The 22,500-nt window shown below is 46.4% G+C and overlaps 1 protein-coding gene across 1 annotated transcript in view; it reads left to right on the forward strand.

The window, feature by feature from the left end:
* The first annotated feature begins 6 nt into the window (after positions 1–6).
* The window catches only part of tnfsf10l (TNF superfamily member 10, like), a 30,015-nt gene continuing 7,521 nt past the window's right edge, over positions 7–22,500 (forward strand). Inside the window, exon 1 of the mRNA XM_060077349.1 lies at positions 7–598. Coding sequence (XP_059933332.1) covers positions 368–598 — 231 coding nt within the window. The 5' untranslated portion in view covers positions 7–367. The remainder of the gene's footprint in view (positions 599–22,500) is intronic.

Consider the following 22,500-nt stretch of genomic DNA (forward strand, 5'->3'; position numbering starts at 1 on the left):
GAAGTTAGTCCAGCCCCTCCCGGCTTTAAGAATTGAGAGCTGCTAGTCTGGGTCGTCTCGGAGCCCATACACATCCACTCCACCGCCTATCAAACATGGTCACGGTTTCTCCACTTCTTTCTCTCCTCAACTGTCAGTGAACCCGGGGATCTCGTCCTACTTTTTTTTTTTTTTTGTTTCGAGCCCCATACTCTCCCACACAACGCTCCACTCTGCAGGAAAAAGTTCGCGAATCCCGTTGATGGACACGGAACTCTAACCATTTGTTGCTCTACTCGCTCTGCTCCCCTCCCGTCGTTCGTCCGGTGGGTCGGTGGTTCGGTTCCCTGCTCCGTCGTGTTGTTGTAACCCACGCGTGCGGGATGCCATGGCCACCCCGAGCACTCAGCAGCAACTGCAGCAGCAGCAGGATTACTTCAGGTCCGTCAGCAACGAGTCCACCACGTACATGATGGTGCCCGCGGCCGGGCAGAGGGACAGGGAACGCCGCGAAGCCCCCTCCAAGATGTGGGTGGCGATGGTGGTGATCGTGGTGGTCGTTTTGCAGATCGCGTCCACCACGGGGCTCTTCGTCTACCTGAACATGTCCATCTCCCAGGTAAGGTTTTAAAAAAAGTCCATATTCGTTTTTTTGGCCGATTTCTATCGATTGCTGCTGCATCGCTGGCTGAAGGAAGCTTTTTATTTTGGGGGTTGGAAGGGGAAAGGTGGCCTGACGAGACTTGTTGGGACACCCGCAGGCTCTCTCTGTGATTTAGAAGAGAAATCACCTAGGAAAAACAATCTTGTGTGCTTCTTCGATCTTATATGCTATCTTCCTTTCTGTGGGACCCTTGCGTAAAAGCAACTGCATGTACTATTCAGTGTGCAGAAGCTGCTTATTAAAACTGGTTGGATATGATTTTGTTTAGGTTATTGTGTGGCGGGGATTCCCGTAATTATCATACATGAGTTTCAGGTCTGGATTACATGTCAATGATTCTCAGATTAAGCCATTAAAATGCCAATGCTTTCAGTTTCGTGTGACTCTGTAGTCAACAGGTCCAAGGGCCCGGGTCGGACGCAATGTTTTTTAGGTCATGCACGACTGTCTTATCGGTGACGCAATGTTATACGAGTCCCATGCCTCCGGAGACACGGACATTCTTCATGAGCAGCCGAGGCGCTTCGACACATGCTGTTATTGCTGGCCTCGACCAGCCTACTGTGAAAGGGGAGCCTATTGTCAAATATGATTAAGACCAATAATGGCTTGATGGTGCGGATTCAATGGGATTTATCCAGGTGCGAGTTTTTAAAAGTGATCATGTCTGAGTGAGCATATCTAGTAGGCCTAATTTGCGGGAGCGATTACTTTACCGGTCAGTTTTAATGGCCCTCTATCAAGGTTTTAGAGGTACAAAGTATTATGTTTGTGTGGTTCTATAACTTTATCAGACATGATAAAGTTTAGCTCAGACATGATAACGTTTATCACGTCTGAGCGAGTCTATAGTCAATATTACTAGTTAAACGCGTTATTAACGGCGTTAACGCAAACGCAATTATTTTATTTTTTTTCTTTGCTCAAAGAACAAAGAAGCAGTATCCTGACTGCTATGTTCAAGGCAGGATGTTTGTATGTTCATCGTTTAATTGCACTATAGCCTTTTTTTGTATCGTCCTGTTTTGGTCAATATGCCAATGTTGTTATCATGAAAAAACATTTGCAGAAGGCAAGCCGATGCACTTCTCCATGTTGATAAGAGCATTAAAATGAGAAAAAATAATGGGACAAAGAAATCAAGGGATATTTAGCATAGAAAAAAATAATTGTGACATTAATGCGATTAATCACGATTAAATATTTTAATCGCTTGACAGCACTAAATATTACATACATAATAATATAAAAACAATGGAAGAATTACTTCATCCATCCGATTCAAGGCCCCTAAATTCAGGTTTGAGAGATGAAAGTGGACCCGTTTGCCCGAAACATTGGTATAGCATCCTGCATGCGAATGGCTATTCCATCAAACTGCCCTCAGACTTCATCCTGAAGAAGTCGATACCTTCGGCTAGGTCAGTAGCTTCGAACTGCAACCGAAACCGCTAATCTGAAAGCAGAACCAAGGTTACACATACCCCCCTTGAGCGAGTCCCTCTTTTGAAACACAGTAAATCTCCTATATTCCCCCCCCTCCTCCCCATTTGGTACCGCAGCAATACGTTACGCTACGAGACTCCATCCAGGCATCTGTCCTGTATTTGCACTGTTATTACGGTTAGCCACTGTGCCAATCCGTCATAGATCAATCCGGCGCCCCCCACCACGTCCATAGGCTTCTCGGAGGTGGAACCACGTCGATAATAAGAAAGCTAGTCAAGATAGCTGTATTGGAGGTGAGTGGTTTTCCCGCTCACCCACAAATCTGTACTTTCTTTAAAAAAAGCATTGCACAACCGTGGCCTTTAGTAGAAACCATGCAAAGATCGGGACTCTGCATGGAGTAAATTGAGGGCATCTAGAAAGGAACACGGTGAGCCACAGAAACAGTTGGGTTGTATGTTATGTTACCCCCCCAACGTCAGTCAGGAAGAGATGCATGTGTGCACTTGTATGCAAAAGTATACAACTTTAAACTGTCTTTATGTATCACACTCTGGGGCAGCCTGTGGTGATGTTACTTTATAACTTTACTGCCTCGTATAGGAGCACAAGTTGGTCATCCCCTGGACTTACGCTCGGTTGGACGTGGCGATACGAGCACAGGAAGTCATGTTTAGGTAGGTTAGGGTAGAGATAGTTAAGTTAAGTTATCCTTTATTAGTCCCTTTTTGTGGGCAATTCGGATGCCCGGATGGTTAAGTTGAGTCATTTCGATCAGAGATGGTTGAGTTAAGTTATTAGGTTAGAAATGGTTGGTGAGATGTTGTGTTACAGATGGTTGAGTTGAGGTATTAGTTAACAGAAGATGGTTAAGATAAGTTATAATGCTAAAGATTGGTTAAGTTGAAGTATCGGGTCAGATACGGTTAAGTTAAGGCTTGAGGTAAGAGATGGTTAAGTCGCGGTATTCGGGTAGAGATGGTTAAGTGGAGGTATCAGGTCAGAGATAGCAGGCAATGTCTTTTACAATTTTTTGGTCATAATTGTTGAAAATCTTGACATCCCAACAGCAGTCGATGAATAAATAACATCAGGTATGTGTCTGGGGTGCTGGCCTGTAATAAGCCTGTTGAATCATTTCATTGAGCAATCAGTGGATGGAGGCTTGGTTCAGATCACCACCAGGGGGGCTCTCGTAGGGGCCCCACTCAGGGGTCTCTTGGCAGCCGTGCTGAAGCTCTTCAAGGTGCTGCAGCAGGTCTTTCATGTCTACATACGGGGCGGGGAGGCAGAGCGGGCCGGCTTCCTGCAGCCAGGCGGGAACCACTCCATGGCCGACCAGGCGAAATAGATCTGCGGATCCCCACACACAACTCCTTCCTGTCCGCCGACCCTGCTTCAAAGGAACTCCAAACTTTGAACTTGGGTTTTTTCAGCCCTGTCTCAGCATTTGGCACGGTGTCTCCCCCCACCCCTGCCTGCTCCTTAATGAGCCATTTCTTTGCTGTCTAGCCCCTACCTGCTCCTAAATGACCCGTCTCATCCAGTTGGAGGAGGGTCACGTTGCGTGACGACGTTGAAAAACCCAGACAGAAGTATTTTTGTGTGTTTAAATGTTGATATATATCTGAACATAAATCATAGATCCTTTCTGTCTTTTCGGTTTTTTTCCACTCACTTTAAAAGATGGAACTAGTACATTTCTGTGACGCTTTTATTTTGAAATGTTTCAACTTTTATTTTGTTTTTGGCAAACACCACTGAGGTTGGACTAGCACTGAACAAATTCTATCCTCCGTCTCTCTCTTTCTCCCCCTCTCTCTCTCTCACTCCCTCTATGATGGGAATCCCCGGCCGCCCATGCGAAGGGCCGGCTATTTTTAATCTAGAAACAGGCTCTCTTTTGAATGGCACTCTGATCCTGCTCTGGGAAACGTGTTTATGCTTTTGTTGTGGAAAAAAATGGAACAGTAGGACCACTGAAACAATGCAGAAAGCCCAGGTGTTGACGCAACAACAAGTAAACACACACATTCAAAACACAAATGTGCCTACTGTACACATGACAGCCATGTAACAATGACAATAGGTTTTGTTTTTCTGTGGCTGCCAGCTGGTCTTTAGATGTGTTACGCTGCATCAAGCATTTTCAGACAAAACCATTTAAAACGCAGACAATAGCTATTAGCCTGAACTCTCTAGTCTGGGATTTCCATTAAATTGATTGTGACGCGTGGAAACAATGTCAAATGCTGTCGTACATCATGCATGACTTTTGTACCCATTGTTACTCTCAAAGTGGTAGGTTGACCAGCATTTTTAGTTTCAAGATTTAGTGTTCTCTTCCAAGTTCTAGGTTTTAAGTTTGACTACGTTCAAAGCTCTATGTTTTAAGTTCTACCACATTCCAAGTTCTATGTCTTATGTTCCAAGTTCCAGGAGAAATGTTGAAAGTTGTAATTTATAATACTTTCCCAGTGCTGCATACACACAGACGTTTTTTAACGTATCACATTCTGAGGTAAAGCATCTCTTCTCGTTCTGTGTCTCTGCGTTGTATTAGCTGTCTGCTTAGCTTAACTCCACCAGCGACCAGGGCTAACGGGCGTGAAATGGCCATCAGATGGCTACAATTCTCAGAGAGAGAGACAGACAGAAAGACAGACGGACAGACAGACAGACAGAGAGAGTGCGGAGACAGAGACAGAGAGAGCGAGAGCGAGAGCGAGAGAGAGAGAGAGAGAGAGAGACACACACACAGAGAGAGAGAGAGACAGAGAGAGAGAGAGAGAGAGAGAGAGACATGCAGAGAGAGACGTGGAGACAGACAGACAGACAGACGTAGTGACAGACGGAGAGACAAGGAGGCAACGAGCGGTAGTTTCTTCTCACAGATTACCAAATCCCTCCAAGCTGTATCCATTAAGGCGGGATCTGTGTGTGTAACATCAAGACCATTTTTGCTTTATTTGGGGGGGTGAAAAGGACATCAGAGACAGACAGACAGACAGACAGACAGACAGACAGACAGACAGACAGACAGACAGACAGACAGACAGACAGACAGACAGACAGACAGACAGACAGAGAGAAGTGGAGACAGACAGACAGACGTATGGGAGGGGGGGGGGGGGTAATTAAAGAACATTATCAGAGATATTTATAGAATGATTTGTCTTGCCAGTAACCCTCTCTATAAATCCTGGATTATTCTTGGATCGCATGCCGCTGCACACATTCAAGGCATGAGCAGGGATTGTACATCTGTAGAGCCTGGAGGTATTATTCATGTCTTTAAATCAATGAGTTAAATGATGCGGTCTGTTCTGGGTCTGGGATCAGTCGGGGGAGAACCTCCTTTTAATTGAAGTGTCATGGAAGGGCAGAAGACAAAGGCTATTTCTGTACAAATAAATGCTGAAGGGTGATTCAGAAAATGAATATAATATTTGTTTTGTGACTGACCACTACAAAACGGAAATGCTTTTGGAGTACAGCTCTCCCTCTTGAAAACAAAACGGCACAATATAGAGGCCATGTGTCATATTGTGGGCTGGTTTCAGCATTAACAATATACTATGTTTGTTCGCATCAACGTCTGAACAAAACCTACCAAATAATCCTGGACAATTTATACAATAGTACTGTATTATTACTATTGTACTAATACAGCTAAAATAATATAAACGTAAAGTATAAAATAATAATCATAGAGAATATGACTTATTAATACTGCAGTACAACTCAGTAGAGTTGACCCTTCCCAATGAGTTAACATCGCTGGTTTGATAAGCGTTACTGGTGGAGAGGTTTGATGTATCCCCACCTCATAGCAAGACCTTAGAACGAAGACGACCATGTTTTTTTTTACTGTTGGATGATATACCGTCCAAACCAAATATAGAAACCACCCACACACACGCGCTAACGTAAAACATGCTTTCAACATGCCATGCTGTACTTAGCGGTGAACGCAGAAAACAGTGTTTTTACTGCTTCATACTACAAACTACTTGGCTCTTAGCCACAGAAACCGTAAAGAATTCTAGTTAAATGTTTGATTATCATGTAGGACTAGAGAGAGAGAGTGTGTGTGTGTGTGTGTGTGTGTGTGTGTGTGTGTGTGTGTGTGTGTGTGTGTGTGTGTGTGTGTGTGTGTGTGTGTGTGTGTGTGTGTGTGTGTGTGTGTGTGTGTGTGTGTGTGTGTGTGTGTGTATGGTGTGTGTGTGTGTGTGGTCCAATGCCACACACATGCATGTAGACAAAGAAAAGGGGAATTTATAGTGATTTCATTAGCGTCTCTGTAGGTATTTGTTGGTGTCTGTGTTTGCCGCTATGTAAGTATGGAGTCGTGAGGGTTGTGTGTGTGTGTGTGTGTGTGTGTGTGTGTGTGTGTGTGTGTGTGTGTGTGTGTGTATCTGTAATGTATTTGTGTCAGTGTTGAAATGCTGACTGACAGGAATCTGAAATATTGTAGCCCTTAAAACTATCACTAAAAGCAGCACTTAAAATAGCACTTAAGCACAGTTGATGCATGGAGGTCAGACCCTATGAGTCTGTCCACATAAACAACTCCAATAAATATCATCAACAACATAACCACATGAACAACTCCAGATTGTCCAAATCCTCACAAGTCAGAATGAAGTTGAGGTCAAAGGAGAGGAGACATTTGCCATGACAGTGAAGAAGTACGTGCGTGTCTTTGATTGTGTATGTTGGTGTCGATTGTGTTTAATTGCTGCCTTTTATAACTACTAAACCAAGTCCACACACCTGTAAATGAAGGCTTAAAAAAATATATATATATTATAAAAAAAGAAAAAAAATCGAAGTAATTTTGAAACTTAAATCCACACACGGGGGAATCGAGATCGCGATTTTATAACGATTTATCGTGCAGGCCTAGTGTGTGTGTGTGTTTGACAAGCAAGAACCCTAGCCACTGCTACACAAGCACAATCACACACACTTATAAATCGGTAACTGATTTTACAGTAAGATCCTCCCTCCTTAACAAACACACACTCACAGAAACATTCATGGGCATACACAAATGTGCGCACACACATATACACACACCCACCCACACAATAATTCAGCGCTGCCAACATAGCCACCCACGCTAGCTTCACCCTCCCTCCCTCTCCCCCTCCCTCCATCCCTCCCTCTCCCCCTCTCTCCCTCTCCCCCTCTCTCCCTCTCCCCCTGTCCTTGACTTTTGTCTCTCTTCTTTTCATTTTTATGACACGTGTCTCTCCTCTCCTCACTTTATGATGATCTCTCTTCAGTCTGTAACGTTCTTCTCTCTCTCTGTCTCTCTCTCTCCCACACTCAGTAATCTCTTATTCACCCTCCTCGTCCCTCTCTCTCACTCAGCCGTCCAATTCTCTCTCTCCGATCTTGTTGTTGATTAAAGAGTTATTTTTTCAAATAGTAAACGTTTGTAAGACTAGAGAACTCTGACAAGTTGTGTTGATAAGGGAATACAAAGTATTGTTCCTCTCAATTCAATGACACTGAATAACAGTCACTAGATCTTTGTTTGCAGATAAATATTTAGATTGCCAGAATCAAACAACGTGAAAAATAATAACATACTTAAAGGAGATCAAAACAAAAGGAAATGTCTCTCCATCCCTCCAGTTTTTGTTTATGTGTGTGAGTGTGTGTGTGTGTGTGTGTGTGTGTGTGTGGTGTGTGTGTGTGTGTGTGTGTGTGTGTGTGTGTGTGTGTTGTTTTGTTACAGCTCCAGGGAGAGAAGAGATTCTTCAGGAATGACACAAGAAGCTTTCTTTTATGAGGCAGTCTTGGCTTATAGTTTTAGGGTGTGTGTGTGTGTGTGTGTGTGTGTGTGTGTGTGTGTGTGTGTGTGTGTGTGTGTGTGTGTGTGTGTGTGTGTGAGTGTGTGTGAGTGTGTGTGTGTGTGTGTGTGTGTGTGTGTGTGTGTGTGTGTGTGTGTGTGTGTGTGTGTGTGCGCGTGTGCGTGCATGTGTGCATGTGTGTGTGTGTGTATCGTGTCGGTGTGTGTGTTTGCGTGTGTGTGTGTGTGTGTGTGTGTGTGCGCGCGCGCGTGTGTGTGTGTGTGTGCGCGCACGTTCAGCCGTGTAATATTTAACCAAAGGATGTTTGTTTTCACAATCGCCTCAGGACTCACACACAGACACGCACATGCAAGGCAGAGCAGGGGAGGAAAACAGATGAGGAAAATAAATTCAACAGAGGCACCGAAAGTCGACAATTGGAGCTGAGATGCAGAGGAAGAGATGACTACAGATCTCCCTAAGATACACAGAGGGAAGAGAGAGCGGAAGTGGAGGAGAGGGAGGAGAGAGAGGGAGGAGAGAGAGGGAGGAGAGAGAGGAGGAGGGGGAGAGGTGTAGAGGGAGAGGTGGAGAGAGAGGCGGAGGAGGAGAGTGAGAAGAGGTTGTAGAGGGAGGAGGAGGGAGAGAAGTGGAGAGGGAGTTGAGAGGGAGGAGGGGGAGAGGTGTAGAGGGAGGAGGAGGAGGAGGGGGAGGGAGGAGGAGGAGGAGGAGGAGGAGGGAGGTGTAGAGAGAGGGAGAGGTGTAAAGGGAGGAGGAAAGGGAAAGGAGTAAAAGTAGGAAAGGAAGAGGTGTTGTAGGGTATGAAGAGGAGGGGCTGAAGAAGAGGGGAGAGCGTATGTTTTAGAGTAGAGGAAGTAGGGATGGTCTGAGATGAGATGTTGGAGGTGACACAGAGGTCAGAGAGGGAGGATATTTGTCAGGGTGCCCTCTCTCTCTCTCTCTCTCTCTCTCTCTCTCTCTCTCTCTCTCTCTCTCTCTCTCTCTCTCTGTTAGCCTTTAATCACCCACGTCTCTTTGTGTCTCTTTCTCTTGTTTTCTTTACACTCTTTATATTGCCTTGTCAAAACACATCTACCCCCCAAACACAGACACACACAGACACACACGCCCACTCACAAACAATCAAGACAATCACTCACACACCCAGGCATTCACCCCCCCCCCCAAAACACACACATATACTCCCACCCACACACATTCAAAAGCAAAACACACTTCTGAATTCCACGCAAAATACATATTATCTAACCCGTCTGCACAAACTCCTCTCAAACACATAAGCACGCAAACACACAAACATGTGCGCGCACACACATACATGCACATGTGGCCTTGGTGTGTTTTTGAAATGTAAAGAATGGATATTTACCTTCCCGCGTCGGAATGCTTGTAAGAAGCAGGGTCAAGCTGTGTGTGTGTGTGTGTGTGTGTGTGTGTGTGTGTGTGTGTGTGTGTGTGTGTGTGTGTGTGTGTGTGTGTGTGTGTGTGTGTGTGTGTGTGTGTGTGTGTGTGTGTGTGTGTGTCCGTTAGTGACAGCTGTCGCAGGACACACACGTTGCGCTATGTGACTATTGGTGTGTTTTCCAGGTCAACAGACCAGGCAACCATGAGGTTGTCGTATTGACAAGTTAACTTAGGCTAATAGACTCATTAGATAGAGCTAACCGTCGCCATGGATACACACATACTGCTTAGCTATATAAAAAAAAAATGACATGCTGGTCTGCAATAGCTGAGACTTAAATAAACGGTCTTGTTAACTTTGACAAGATATTAAAGTTTAATAGAGAGAAATATATATGGAGAAATATTACTATTAAGTAGGAAAAGAAAACACATTCAAGGATTAAGTTTAGTGAGTCCTGGGACGTAGAAATATGCCTGCGAAATTGATTTAAGATCCCTTCAGGGGCAGGATTATGATCTTTTACATATTTCTGTTAAAAGAGAGAAAGACAGAGAGGGAACCTCAGTAACATTAACATTAACCATAACGTTTAACATTTTCACAAATCCATACAATACAACTTTTCATAATTGTCTTTATATTTTTAACAGAAAACTATTATTAGATACTGATGGAGGAGGCTGCTTAAAAATCAGACTAATATCACCAAAATGTTATTAAAAAGTCGTAAATAACTTCACAATCAGACGCAAAACTATTTAAATTCAACTGAGGCGTGATGTCATATGAGGAGGGGCGCTTCATAAATCGCCTTGGTAACAACGGTCAGAGGAGACGATTGATTGGTCGACAGTGATTCACCTCAGAGTTATTTGTCTTGAGGACATTGTCATTGGAGCTCTGGGAACAGAGCCTTCTCTCGACCTCGTTTTAACTCACACGTCCTGTTGGTTGAGCGACGTAGCCGCGAGCACTATCCAGTCGTCCAGCATTCGCACGCTCGTACCTGAAGTGACTCGGTGAATTCAGAAAACGTCCATTTTACATTTCAGGGATTTCGCTGACGCTTTTGTCCAAAGCGACTGATGACCAATCATTCAAACATCCACGCACCGACGGCGATGCCAACAACGCAGCTCGTCTGGAGCATCTTACTCAGGGCCACCTTCGACACTCGACACAGGAGCCGGGGATCGAACTAGCAACCTTCTGGTTACCAGTCAACCCGCTCTGCCTCCCGAGCAACTGCCGCCCAGATACTGGTCAACGTCGATGCCTTGGGTTGGACTGGGAACGCTGGAGGGGATCAGAACCTTCCTGCTGGGAATCAAACGGCTGAACCGCTATCGACACTATCCAACCCCTCCCTCAGTTTACTGTGCTACCATTTATTCTTTGCCCTGGTCAGCACAGCTAAAGTCCTAGCATCCCTGACTGAAGGATCCTTCTACTGCTCCTTCTCAAGGTTCTCCCCTCTGTGGTCGGAGAGCTTTTCCTCCCGACTCGTCCACAGTGTTTAGAGTGCAGAGGTGTTTTTTTTTATAGTGTGCTAAAGCCCTCTTGGGTCTGTTTGTGATGAAGATGAAGAACCGAGGAAGAACTATGCTCATAAAGATTCACTCACCACTAACTCGGCGACCTATGACGGGTCAAAGTAAAGGTTAAAGTTGAACGTTTAGGTGCATACGTTTGACCTCTAATGAGGAAGAGGGGGGGGGGGGGGGGTGGGGGGGGGGGGGTCCACTGTCTTCCACTAGTTCTACTGCCAACGGCGACCTCTGACCCCCGTTAGGTCCGGTTATCTGCGGACACCCGTAGGAGTCACAATGAGCCGTGACCCCTGTACCCCTGGGTGCTATCGTCATCGCTACTGGTGACGGGAGTGCTGGTATGAGTACCAGTGTGGTATTAGCAGTAGAAGTACTAGTATATTAAGTGAGCGAGAAGCCCATTAGCTCTGTCTGTGTGTGTGTGTGTGTGTGTGTGTGTGTGTGTGTGTCTGTGTGTGTGTGTGTGTGTGTGTGTGTGTGTGTGTGTGTGTGTGTGTGTGTGTGTGTGTGTGTGTGTGTTTATGTACAGGAAATTTGTAATGCATTACATGCCATCCACAGACATGGTGCACAGATGGTGCTGACGCACAGACCTGGGTTGTGTGTGTGTCTGTGTGTCTGTGTGTGTGTGTGTGTGTGTGTGTGTGTGTGTGTGTGCGTGCGTGCGTGTGTGTGTGTAGTAGGCTAACTGTTGGCCTAATGTCAGTTATCTGACATGATTGGCTCCTGGGAATCATCAACTCTCTACTGGAACAAAAAATCTCTCTCTCTCTCTCTCTCTCTCTCCCTCTACCACCGCTGCTAGGGTGTAGGTGTAGGTGTCTCTCGTGGTGTCAGGGGTTACTGCGGCGGAGTTGGCCTCCGACATGGCCGCCGGTTGACCTTCAACATGGCTGAGGTCACCATGGTAACAGGTCCTCAGAGCACGGCCTGTGCCTCTCCTGCAGCCACGGGGCCAGGGTTGGGTCACGACGAGAACAGACATCGTCTGGAGATCCCCATCTTGTCGTGTTATGTAACCAACGCAACCGGTTCGCACCGAGTCCCCTGGGTGTGTGTGTGTGTGTGTGTGTGTGTGTGTGTGTGTGTGTGTGTGTGTGTGTGTGTGTGTGTGTGTGTGTGTGTGTGTGTGTGTGTGTGTGTGTGTGTGTGTTGTGTGCGCGCGTTCAGCGAGAAGAGAAGAACGTCTGTCCACGTGCGCCAAAAGTGGGTTGACATAACAAATGTTCCCTATCCAACCGTTTTCTTTTTACGTGGGATGGTACAGGGTTATCTTTCTCGAATACCAAAACCAAATGTCACTTCACACAGGTGACTACACGCACACACAGACACACACACACACAGACACAGACGCACACACAGACAGACGGACACACACTTAACACCCAATTGAACCTCGGTGGGGAACCCGACGAACAGAAAGACGAGGAGGATGGACCACACAGGGCCCAGAGAGCCGCTGGAGGCCTCCGTTATTGACCTCGGAGCCGTCCTATAACCGTCGGTGCTCTGCTGACGGGAGGCGTGGTGGGTAACGACTCGCCGTATTAACCCGCTCCAGAGAGCTCCAGCGCCGCGATGCCAGGTAACATGGCGACCGCCATGGGACGCCCCCCCCCCCCCCCCCCCCCCCCCCCGCTGGGTGTGAAATACAGGCAGACAGGCAGACAGACAGACAGACAGACAGACACACACACACACACACAGACACACACACAGACACACACACAGACACACACACAGACACACACACAGACAGACACACACACAGACACACACACAGACACACACACAGACAGACACAAACACACGCACACACAGACACACACAGAAACACATTCACACACACACTCACACGCAAACCCACACAGACCCACACACACACATTGGCAGACAGCAGACACACTAGTCAGTAAGGTACTCCATATGTATCTCCTCTCTCTCTACCTCTCCGCTGGGTCCCAGCAGCAGCAGCAGGCCCTGTGGTGCAGACATCTGTCTGGTGACTCACTCTGTCCTGAAGACCTCCTAACTCAGCCCTGAGTCAGGTCCCCCCCCCCCCCCCCCTACAGCCAGGGAAGGAGGGGGCGGAGGGGGGGGGGGGGTACCCACCAGAACCCCCCCATCTTACACCCCTAACCCGTATACTGACCCCGGGACGGCGATGAGTCTTGGGGTTTAAGGTCTCTTAAAGGGGACATATCATACCACCAGGTGTGAGTGTGATTAGCCATTTCAAGCAAGTTTGAAAACGTGCAGCATGGTGACATCACAGGTGGGCGTGTCCACCTAGATGTGTGCTGGATCTACCAGCCTACCCGGTGGACTGTAAGAAACGTTGCTCATCTGTCCGTCACACATCTAGGTGGACGCGCCCGCCTGTGATGTCACAATGCTGGACATTTTGAAAACGGCTTGTAATGGCTAATCACACTCACACCTGTGTGAGTGTGATTGGCGAACTCGTTTAAACAAACGAGTTCGCCACCTGCGGAGCCCATCCCAGAACAGCGATCCGTTTCGTTTCGTGGTAGGTCGGTTGGGCGTGTGTGTGCTGCACATGATTGGAACGTGGCTCAGTATCTTTGGCAGGTAAACTATGTTAAGCATGAGGGAGATTACGGGTCGCTGATGCTTTCAAACAGGGCTCGACTGGCTCAATGTTCCCTTGTCTTTCTGTTTCGTTTCATTGTTTCTGAACTTCTTGCTCTACCTTTCGACTTACAGTAAAAGACTGAGTGAGTCCATGTGTCTGTACTTGCGTGCGTGCGTGCGTGCGTGCGTGCTGTGCACGGTCTTTCTGTGAGTGCAATACAATGTAAAGTTTGTGTTGTTTGGTTTCGGGCTGGTTTGCTAAAGAGGCTAATGTAGCCAACAATAAACAACGACTAGCCAATTGCACGACACAATCACAAAGACGAACGGGAACGCTATAAATGCCTCCGAGATCGGAAATGACGTCAAAAGTGCACCTCGGAAGGCTGGTGTCCGAGGATTCAGGAACACCATTCCACCCCTGACCCCTGGAACGGCCCTGGGTCCTGGGGTGGTTCAAGGTCTCTGCCTGCAGAGCCCATCCCATGGCAGCCATCGATTTAGTTTTGTTTAGTGGGAGGTCGGTAGGTCCTCATTTCGAACGGTACATCTATAATTAGGATTCTAATGAGGGTGGGTTATTATAACTACTGGGCGTGACTGATTACGATCACGAGACATTTGTAATTGTTGCGGTGTCACAACATACATGATTATTTAATATCTCTCTCTCTGTCTCTCTGTCTCTCTGTCTCTCTGTCTCTCTGTCTCTCTCTCTTCCTCTTCCTCTTCCTCTTCCTCGTTCCTCTTCCTCTTCCTCTTCCTCTTCCTCCCTCTCTCTCTCTCTTCCTCTCTCTCTTCCTCTCTCTCTTCCTCTCTTCTCTCTCTCTCTCTCTCTCTCTCTCTCTCTCTCTCTCTCTCTCTCTCTCTCTCTCTCTCTCTCTCTCTCTCTCTCTCTCTCTCTCTCTCTCTCTCTCTCTCTCCTGCTTCTGTCTCTCAATACCATTACATGTAAAGGACTGTAAAGGCACAGTATATGTACCAGATGTAAAAAGTGTCAAATAAGATAATAAGAACTAGTTGAACTCTCTCTCTCCCTAAACAATAAAGGAGAGACAAACCAGATACTATCTGGAAGCATTTTCACACTTTATGATACTTATCTCTCTCACTCTCTCTCTCTCTCTCTCTCTCTCTCTCTTTCTGGTTATTGGAAACAATCCCTTAGCATGCACACGCATACACAGACACACATGAATACAAGTACAGACGCATGGACTTATAACAGTCTTTTACCGTAATAGAAAGGTACAGGAATGCTTTCTGGAACAATGAAACCTAACAGAAAGACAAGGAAACATTTAACCAGTTTTTGAAAGCGTTATGGACACTTAATCTCCCTCATGTTTACCACAGTTTACCTGCCAAAGATTCTGAGACACGTTCTAATCATGTGCAGCAAACACGCCCAAATATATCAAAGGCAAGCATGCATACTCAAACAGACACACACACACACACACACACACACACACACACACACACACACACACACACACACACACACACACACACACACACACACACACACACACACACACACACACACACACACACAAAAAAACACTCAAACAGACACACAAAAACACTCACACACATACAAATATAGTGTAGACACTCATGAATATACACCCTCACACACAAAAGCACACACACACCACACACACAAATATATTGTAGACGCACGTGCATTTAAATACACACACACACACACAAACAGAGGGGAAATGGATGACCAAGGCCCTTGTCAGCAGAGGAGAGTAGAAACAGACTTCATTCTGGATTTCCTTTATTGGAGGCAGGAGGAGGAGGGAGGGGACAGCGTACTCACGCAACCATTAGTTCAGAACAGTTTCCAAAAGAAAAGCCACTCAGAGTCGTTGAAGTTCTCACAAATGCGTTAACCTCGAAAAGGATCTTAACTTTAATAACTTCTCAAGAGCTGGTGTTTTGGCAAACGAAACACGCGCAACATTGTTTTGTGCAGGCTGACACGCTGTGAAAGGTTTTGCTAGTTTGAAGTCCGGATTTGGAGAACGCTCAGTTGGACGAAAGTTTGAGAACAACAGAACATTTTACCTACAGGGAAATGAGTTATGATAGATATCTTGGAATACGACTTGGAATTGAAAGGCCAATTCTCTCTCTCTCTCTCTCTCTCTCTCTCTCTCTCTTCCTCTCTCTTCCTCTCTCTCCCCCTCTCTCTTCCCCTCTCTCTTCCCCCCTCTCTCTCTCTCTCTTCCCCTCTCTCTTCCCCCCTCTCTCTCTCTCTCTTCCCCTCTCTCTTCCCCCCTCTCTTCCCCTCTCTCTTCCCCCCTCTCTCTCTCTCTCTTCCCCTCTCTCTTCCCCCCTCTCTCTCTCTCTTCCCCCCTCTCTCTCTCTCTTCCCCCCTCTCTCTCTCTCTCTCTCTCTCTCTCTCTCTCTCTCTCTCTCTCTCTCTCTCTCTCTCTCTCTCTCCCCCTTCTATCTGCAATCTGGGGTGTAAAAGCACCTGCCATTACACACAAATGTTGCGTGGGAGATGATGTCACATCCTGTCAGCAGTGATAGGGACCGCCATAAGACATGTGGTTTATTCCGAGCATGGACGCCGCGCACGGTTTGACACAAACCATCTTTAAAACAGGTGGCTGCTGCTCATAGATCTTAATAATGAGAAAACCGGGTTTGTACCACACACACACACACACACACACACACACACACACACACACACACACACACACACACACGAGAGACTACTATGTCATGGGGAGCCATCACCGTGGTTAAACACACCTCTCCTCCTACCAATGTAAATCTAAAAGGTACGGACCAACGATTTACCTGCTGCGTTTTCCGGTTCATCTCCGCCAAAAAATGCACGGCACCAATCAAAGAACCCTTCAGAGTGATGAACACCACCAGATGTTGACACGTTTCGTGGTAAGAATTATACCTGTGCTCGCGGCTCCCTAAACCATGGTGGGGGGGGGGGGGGGGGGGGGGGGTCATGACGGGGCGACTGTATGGTGGTTACATCGTCCAGTCGCCTTGTCCCACAAGTAACTGGCTTTACCTTAGTGCATGTTCAAATCCCTATGGAGTCCCCCCCCTCCCCCCCTTCAACCAATCCAAATGGTTGAGGGGGGGGAGGGGGGCACTCTGTGAGTTAATATCACTCCTCTGGCTAGCAGGACCCTCTCGTTAACATTCCCCAACTAATAAGAAAGCTCTGAGCGTTATGCACGGCGTTCTTCAGAGCGCCAACACCTTTTCATTTAGTGCGTGTTATTACGGGTTCAGGCGGTGTTGGACTGTACCTACCAGCGCCCCCCGTGGCTTGTGGCTCTTATTTTGAAAGAGATCACAGCTCGTAAATGCGATGCTCCGGTTTAACATGTCCTCTGCCTGGGTTGTTGAGGAACCAAAACTATTCTGTGCCAGATGAGGACATTAAGCAGCCCCCTGAGAAGCCTTTGAATGCCTCTGGCCCCTCATAATCCTAGCTTGTGCTTGTACTTGTTGATAGTTTGTACTTGTTGTTACCCCAATATACTTCAGATACTTCAGACCATCCTTATTTTCCATTTCTGGATATTTTGATTTTGGCTTCAAAGTACATATAAAAAACAAAGAACGCAATAAAACATCCAGCATGCTATTACTTGTTGTCCATGTACTGGTAGTCCGAACATCTCTGTACTTCTGATTCCGACATACTTCTGCTATTAATCCCGATATATCTGTACTTGTAACATCCTGCAGGGAAGGAAACCAACGAATGCCCTGGTAGTTTACCTTCCAATAGATCTGATGCATCCAAACAAGTCACATTGTTATTGCTCTGTAGAGCAGCGCATTGCTCATGTTGACGTGAAACAGCTGCAGTCCTCCTTTCTTGAGGTTTGTTCATTGTTAGCCAAACTGCCATCTTGCCTTATCTTAAGTATGTGAAATACAGTTTTGATTGGTAGTTTTGTGCGAATCTCAAGAATTTACCTCTGAACGAGGTTTATGGGGGAGAGTTATTTACTGCCTCGCCTGACGTGACCCTCGTTGGCGGAGAACAAGTCGGCCATTTTCCAAGTCCTCGAATAAAAATAGGCGAATGTTTATTGTAAACACCAAAGGCCCAAATAATTGCAAACGTTTCAAACTAAAATAGCCCTAACCCATTATGTATCCGTTTAAATCACTCAATCGCAACTTTAAAATTAACGACTATTTTCTCTTTTAGTAACGGTCGACATTAAAGATAAAGAGAAGCCACGTGCCTCCAGCCCCCAAACCTCCCAACCACACACAACCCCACGGGTATCACACACACACACACACACACACACACACACACACACACACACACACACACACACACACACACACACACACACACACACACACACACACACACACACACACACACACACACACACACACGACGGGGATATTACGGTGGAGCAAGCCAAACATACCAAAAAGAACCAACAGTTTGTTTCGGCCAATGAGGGCCGGGCGTGTGGTGGGATAAGGGAGGCAGAGCAGGAAGTGGTTTGGAGAGAGGGGGGGGGGGGGAGAGAGAGGGGGGTATTAGGTTCACCCGGCGGTTGGGATGTCGTCCGCGGCGGGCCGGGCCAGAGGGGAAGGGGAGTTTAATTAGAGGAGAACGACCCAGTGGGCTTATACCTCCAGTCTGGCTGACTGCTGTGTACCAGTATCCCCGTTACACTCCACGCATTTACCACGGTGTGTAGCGCTCTCTCCCTCTTTCTCCCTCTCTTTCTCTCCCTCTCCCCCTCTGCCACTTCTTTTCTCCCTCTCCTTCTCTCCCTCTCTCTTCCTCTCCATCTCTCTCTCTCTCTCTCTCTGCAACCATCATTGTCTCTTCATCTTCCTTTCTTGCTTCACCCTCCTCTCCCTCCCCTCCCTCTCCATCTCTTACTCCCACCCTCTCGCTGTCTCCCCCCTCTCTCTCACTCTCTTTCTTTCTCTCTTTCCCTCCCTCTCTCTCTCTCTTTCTCTGGTTGATTTGTATTACATTGCTGCCTTCTCCTCTTCCTAATCCCTTCAGATGAGAGTTATGGGACTGCCAAGACACACACACACACACACACACACACACACACACACACACACACACACACACACACACACACACACACACACACACACACACACACACACACACACACACACACACACACACACACACAGGGAGGAACAGGGAGGCATTGTTCTTGACTTCCTGAGAGAGTGCTGTCAGCCCTGAACTGGACCCTTCCTCTCTCTATATATCATTTTCTACGTCTCTCTGTCCTTCTCTCTCTCTATCATGCTCTGTCATTCCCATCCCTCTACCTTTCTCTGTCAATGTTCAGCGTTATCAGCCTCTCCATTATTCTCTCCTTAGCTCTACCATTGTCTGCCTCTCTTTAAATCTCTCTATCATTTTCTCTCTACCTCTCTCTCTAATTCTCCGTCTCTCATTTTCTCTATTCCCACCCTCACTCTCTCTTCTCTCCGGTCACTTCATCATGACATGTCATTAGTATAAACAGAGAGCTTGCAAGTCCATCTGAGCGAGAGAAAGCGAGAGAGAGGATGGAGTTGATTCTTAATAAAATTAAAGTGTGTGTGTGTGTGTGTGTGTGTGTGTGTGTGTGTGTGTGTGTGTGTGTGTGTGTGTGTGTGTGTGTGTGTGTGTGTGTGTGTGTGTGTGTGTGTGTGTGCGCGCATGCGCCCTAGTTGTGGACATTGACGCTGTGTGGCGCATGATCACACAAAAGGACAAGGAAGGGAAAGAACAAGACGCGTACGAAGACGGGACGGTCAGGCCTCGCTCTGTGATGGAACACAACGCGCCGCGCGGGCCTCCCGGGGTCTCCACTCTGCTCCGTTCTATTCTGGTGCTCCTTCCCAGTGTGTGTTTCCCAGCAGTGTGCGACCCCCCCCTCCGACCCCTCAGCGGACTGCAGGGAGAGCTCAATCACTGCGCCCGAGCTAGTTCCTCCTCCTCCTCCTCCTCCTCCTCCTCCTCCTCCTCCTCCTCCTCCCCAACACAGCAGTGTGTCCCGGGAGCCAATGGGAGGAGGTCCTGATGTTATCAGAACCCGCCCCGGGGGGACCCCACAACATCCAGGCCAAAAGCGCACGTCAAAACGATACGATACTTTATTGTTTCGAGAAATACGACCGGCCGCCCCCCCCCCCTGAGAGTTTTGGTTTTCTTTCGAGGGACTGCGGCAAACGACGTGACAAAATAAAAATTGAAATGGGACAAAAGAGCGATTGTGTGAAAAGATCCAAACAACAATCAGAACAAATCAAACGGAAAGCTTTTCTGTAAAAAAAAAAAGAAGAAGCTGTTACTGGGTTCTAGAAGGCCAGAGCATGGCGTCAGCCAGCTCTCAGGCGTCGTCCTAATCTAGAGTCACGGTCAGCAGCGAGCGGTGCTTCATCCGAGCGCTAGGTTCTGTAATGTAATACAGACGGAGAGTGGCTTAGACTGGAAGGGTTTGAAGGCCGGGGTAGTTTGGCAGGAGCTGGAAACATGCAGCCAGAGGCCTTTCGTGGGGCCCAAGCTCGTTATAGCATTACAAACCGCTCGGTATTGTCAGACAAAGCAAGACGGTGAAGCAGCAAAAAAAAAAACATTGAATCAAAATGGAATCGGGAATTTTTTGTTCGGCTGGCTGTGGTATCAAATCTCGCTGTAGGCAAAAAAACAGCCGAAGTTGCCAGTGGCGTGATTTTTACACATTTGATTCTTTTAAAACCAGTATTTTTGTATTCAAAGTTTCGATCGGGTTACTCAACAGTGTGAGCGTCTTCAACTTTAACAGCTCTTGTAACAAGACGAGGTCATAAAAAGGGGAAACGTGTTTCAACCTGATGTTATTAGACAGAAGTGATTCTGAAACTTTTTTTCCTCCTGATGCTACTGCATACTCTTGGATTAAAGTTTGGGAGTCACCAACTGGTGTTTTACTTAACGTCGCCTCCCAGAACCGCTATACTACTATCCTTGCCATGCTTCAGGAGCAATTATCAGGAGATTGTTAATGCTGAGTGGGTTTGACGCCTCCCTGAAAGGTTCCAGGTTCGATCCCCAATGTCTTCAGCCTAAATGTTGGCCATACCTGTGGAAGATGCACTGACTAGCCGACACATACCCGCTTCTTAATGACGATTTCACAAGGACAGTCTGGTTACTTTCACCTCTGTGACGTTACATAACCAAGAAGCCTGTCCAGATACAGCAAGACCAGTTTTTCCAGTTAAAATCTAAAAATAGATCCTTGGTGAGTTCTTCCACCTCTCTAAGGTGTTCCAGTGAAACAGCTGGTCTCCCTTGGAAACCACGGCACTCCATATTTCAAACACTCTTTACAAAAAGCGATACGTGACGTCTTTATAAAACAGACATTCAAAGGGAACGGAAATTATGAAGTAAATGCATGTGTAGTATAAAACATTATAGGGCCCGACCGATTTATCGGCCTGCCGATTTAATCGGCCGATAATAGCCTTTTTGAAAATAATCGGCATCGGCCAAAAAGACGCAGATTACAACCGATTTTTTTATTTTTTTATTTTTATAAATGTTATTGCGATTAGTATCCTGCAGATTGCGCTCCTACTCGCCTTGCTAACTAACAACTTTAGCTGGAGTAAAAAAGAGGAGATTGAATTTTACCATACAACATGAAAGCATGCTCGCTCAGGCAGCTGCGCGCTCACCTCACCAATGTACACAAGACGCGTTGTTTGAGCATGTTGTGCCTGTTTTTCTTTAGGTCCCAGGCCATGTTAATTTGTTATACTGTAGACTCTAACGGTGAGACCATACTGCTCAGCACGCACGTGTTAGTCACTGCTCACGAGCGCAGCACATTGGGAGTTAGTTATTTATTTTACATTTTACATTACACTCATTTTTGACTGTAAATGTATTCTAAAACACTCAAAGATTCTGCATTCAATTCACATATTCGTCAAAAGTGTTTAAAGTATATTTAAGGTATCAAAAACTACGTTTTATATGTTTGTTTGTTTTTTTTGTTTTTTTTTAATCGGCCGATTAAATCGTAATCGTAATTTTTCTCTGAAAATAATCGGCATCGGCATCGGCACTCAAAAATCAATATCGGTCGGGCCCTAAAACATTACTTATAAGACAACCATTTGTGAGAAAAGCAAGTGTTTTCATTGAAAAAAAGGCTTTGTATATTTTAATATCCGAGGAATATTTTAATATATGAGGAAACCTTAATGCAAAGGTTTAAGGTTTAATCATTCCAGACTTTATTGGCGTGATAAAGGCTACTGATAAAACAGTTTGGCTGGCCTGCCGAGAATCTCAGTGCTTCTTTTATTTCCTGGTGGGAATATAAGCGGTAGTACATTCCTAATACATCCTCTAGCCAAACATTCACTCAAGCTACGTGACTACACATAATCAACTGCAGAACAACTACACAACAACTACGCAACAACGACACAAATATTATCATTTCAATGGTAACACCTTTAAAGCGGTATCTTAAGAGTAGCAAGACACTGCCCCGACGTGGACCAAGTTCCACACTCTAAACACGCTATTATTAAATTGTTCTGGTTTGTTTTTCGATACTCGACAGTTCATCATCAGTGCCACGCAAACTGGGCTCAAGCTATGTGTAAACATCTGCCGTTTAGCGACAAGCGGGACAAATATTATGTGTTTTCTGCACTTTGGTAATAACATTCCATATTCGATACACAGGCCGCAGACTAATGGTACGCCTGCTTATTGTAGTGTATCTGCTGACCTTGTGTCTGAATGCTAACCAGGGGAGGAGATAGTGGACCATGTTGATTGGCCTGAGCTCAGCAGAGTGGACGGACCTTATCTCCAGTCTAATAGATGGCAGCGTTTCTCATGCACATCAAACACTCCCTAACCGGCCTTGTCAAAACCTAATGGATACACAGCCCCCCCCCGCACACACATCTCTATAGATACACATAGCCCGCCGAGTAAGTGACTATATGCACACCCCCGCACAT

The sequence above is a fragment of the Gadus macrocephalus genome, chromosome 17, assembly GCF_031168955.1.
Source record: "Gadus macrocephalus chromosome 17, ASM3116895v1".
Lineage (NCBI taxonomy): Eukaryota > Metazoa > Chordata > Actinopteri > Gadiformes > Gadidae > Gadus > Gadus macrocephalus.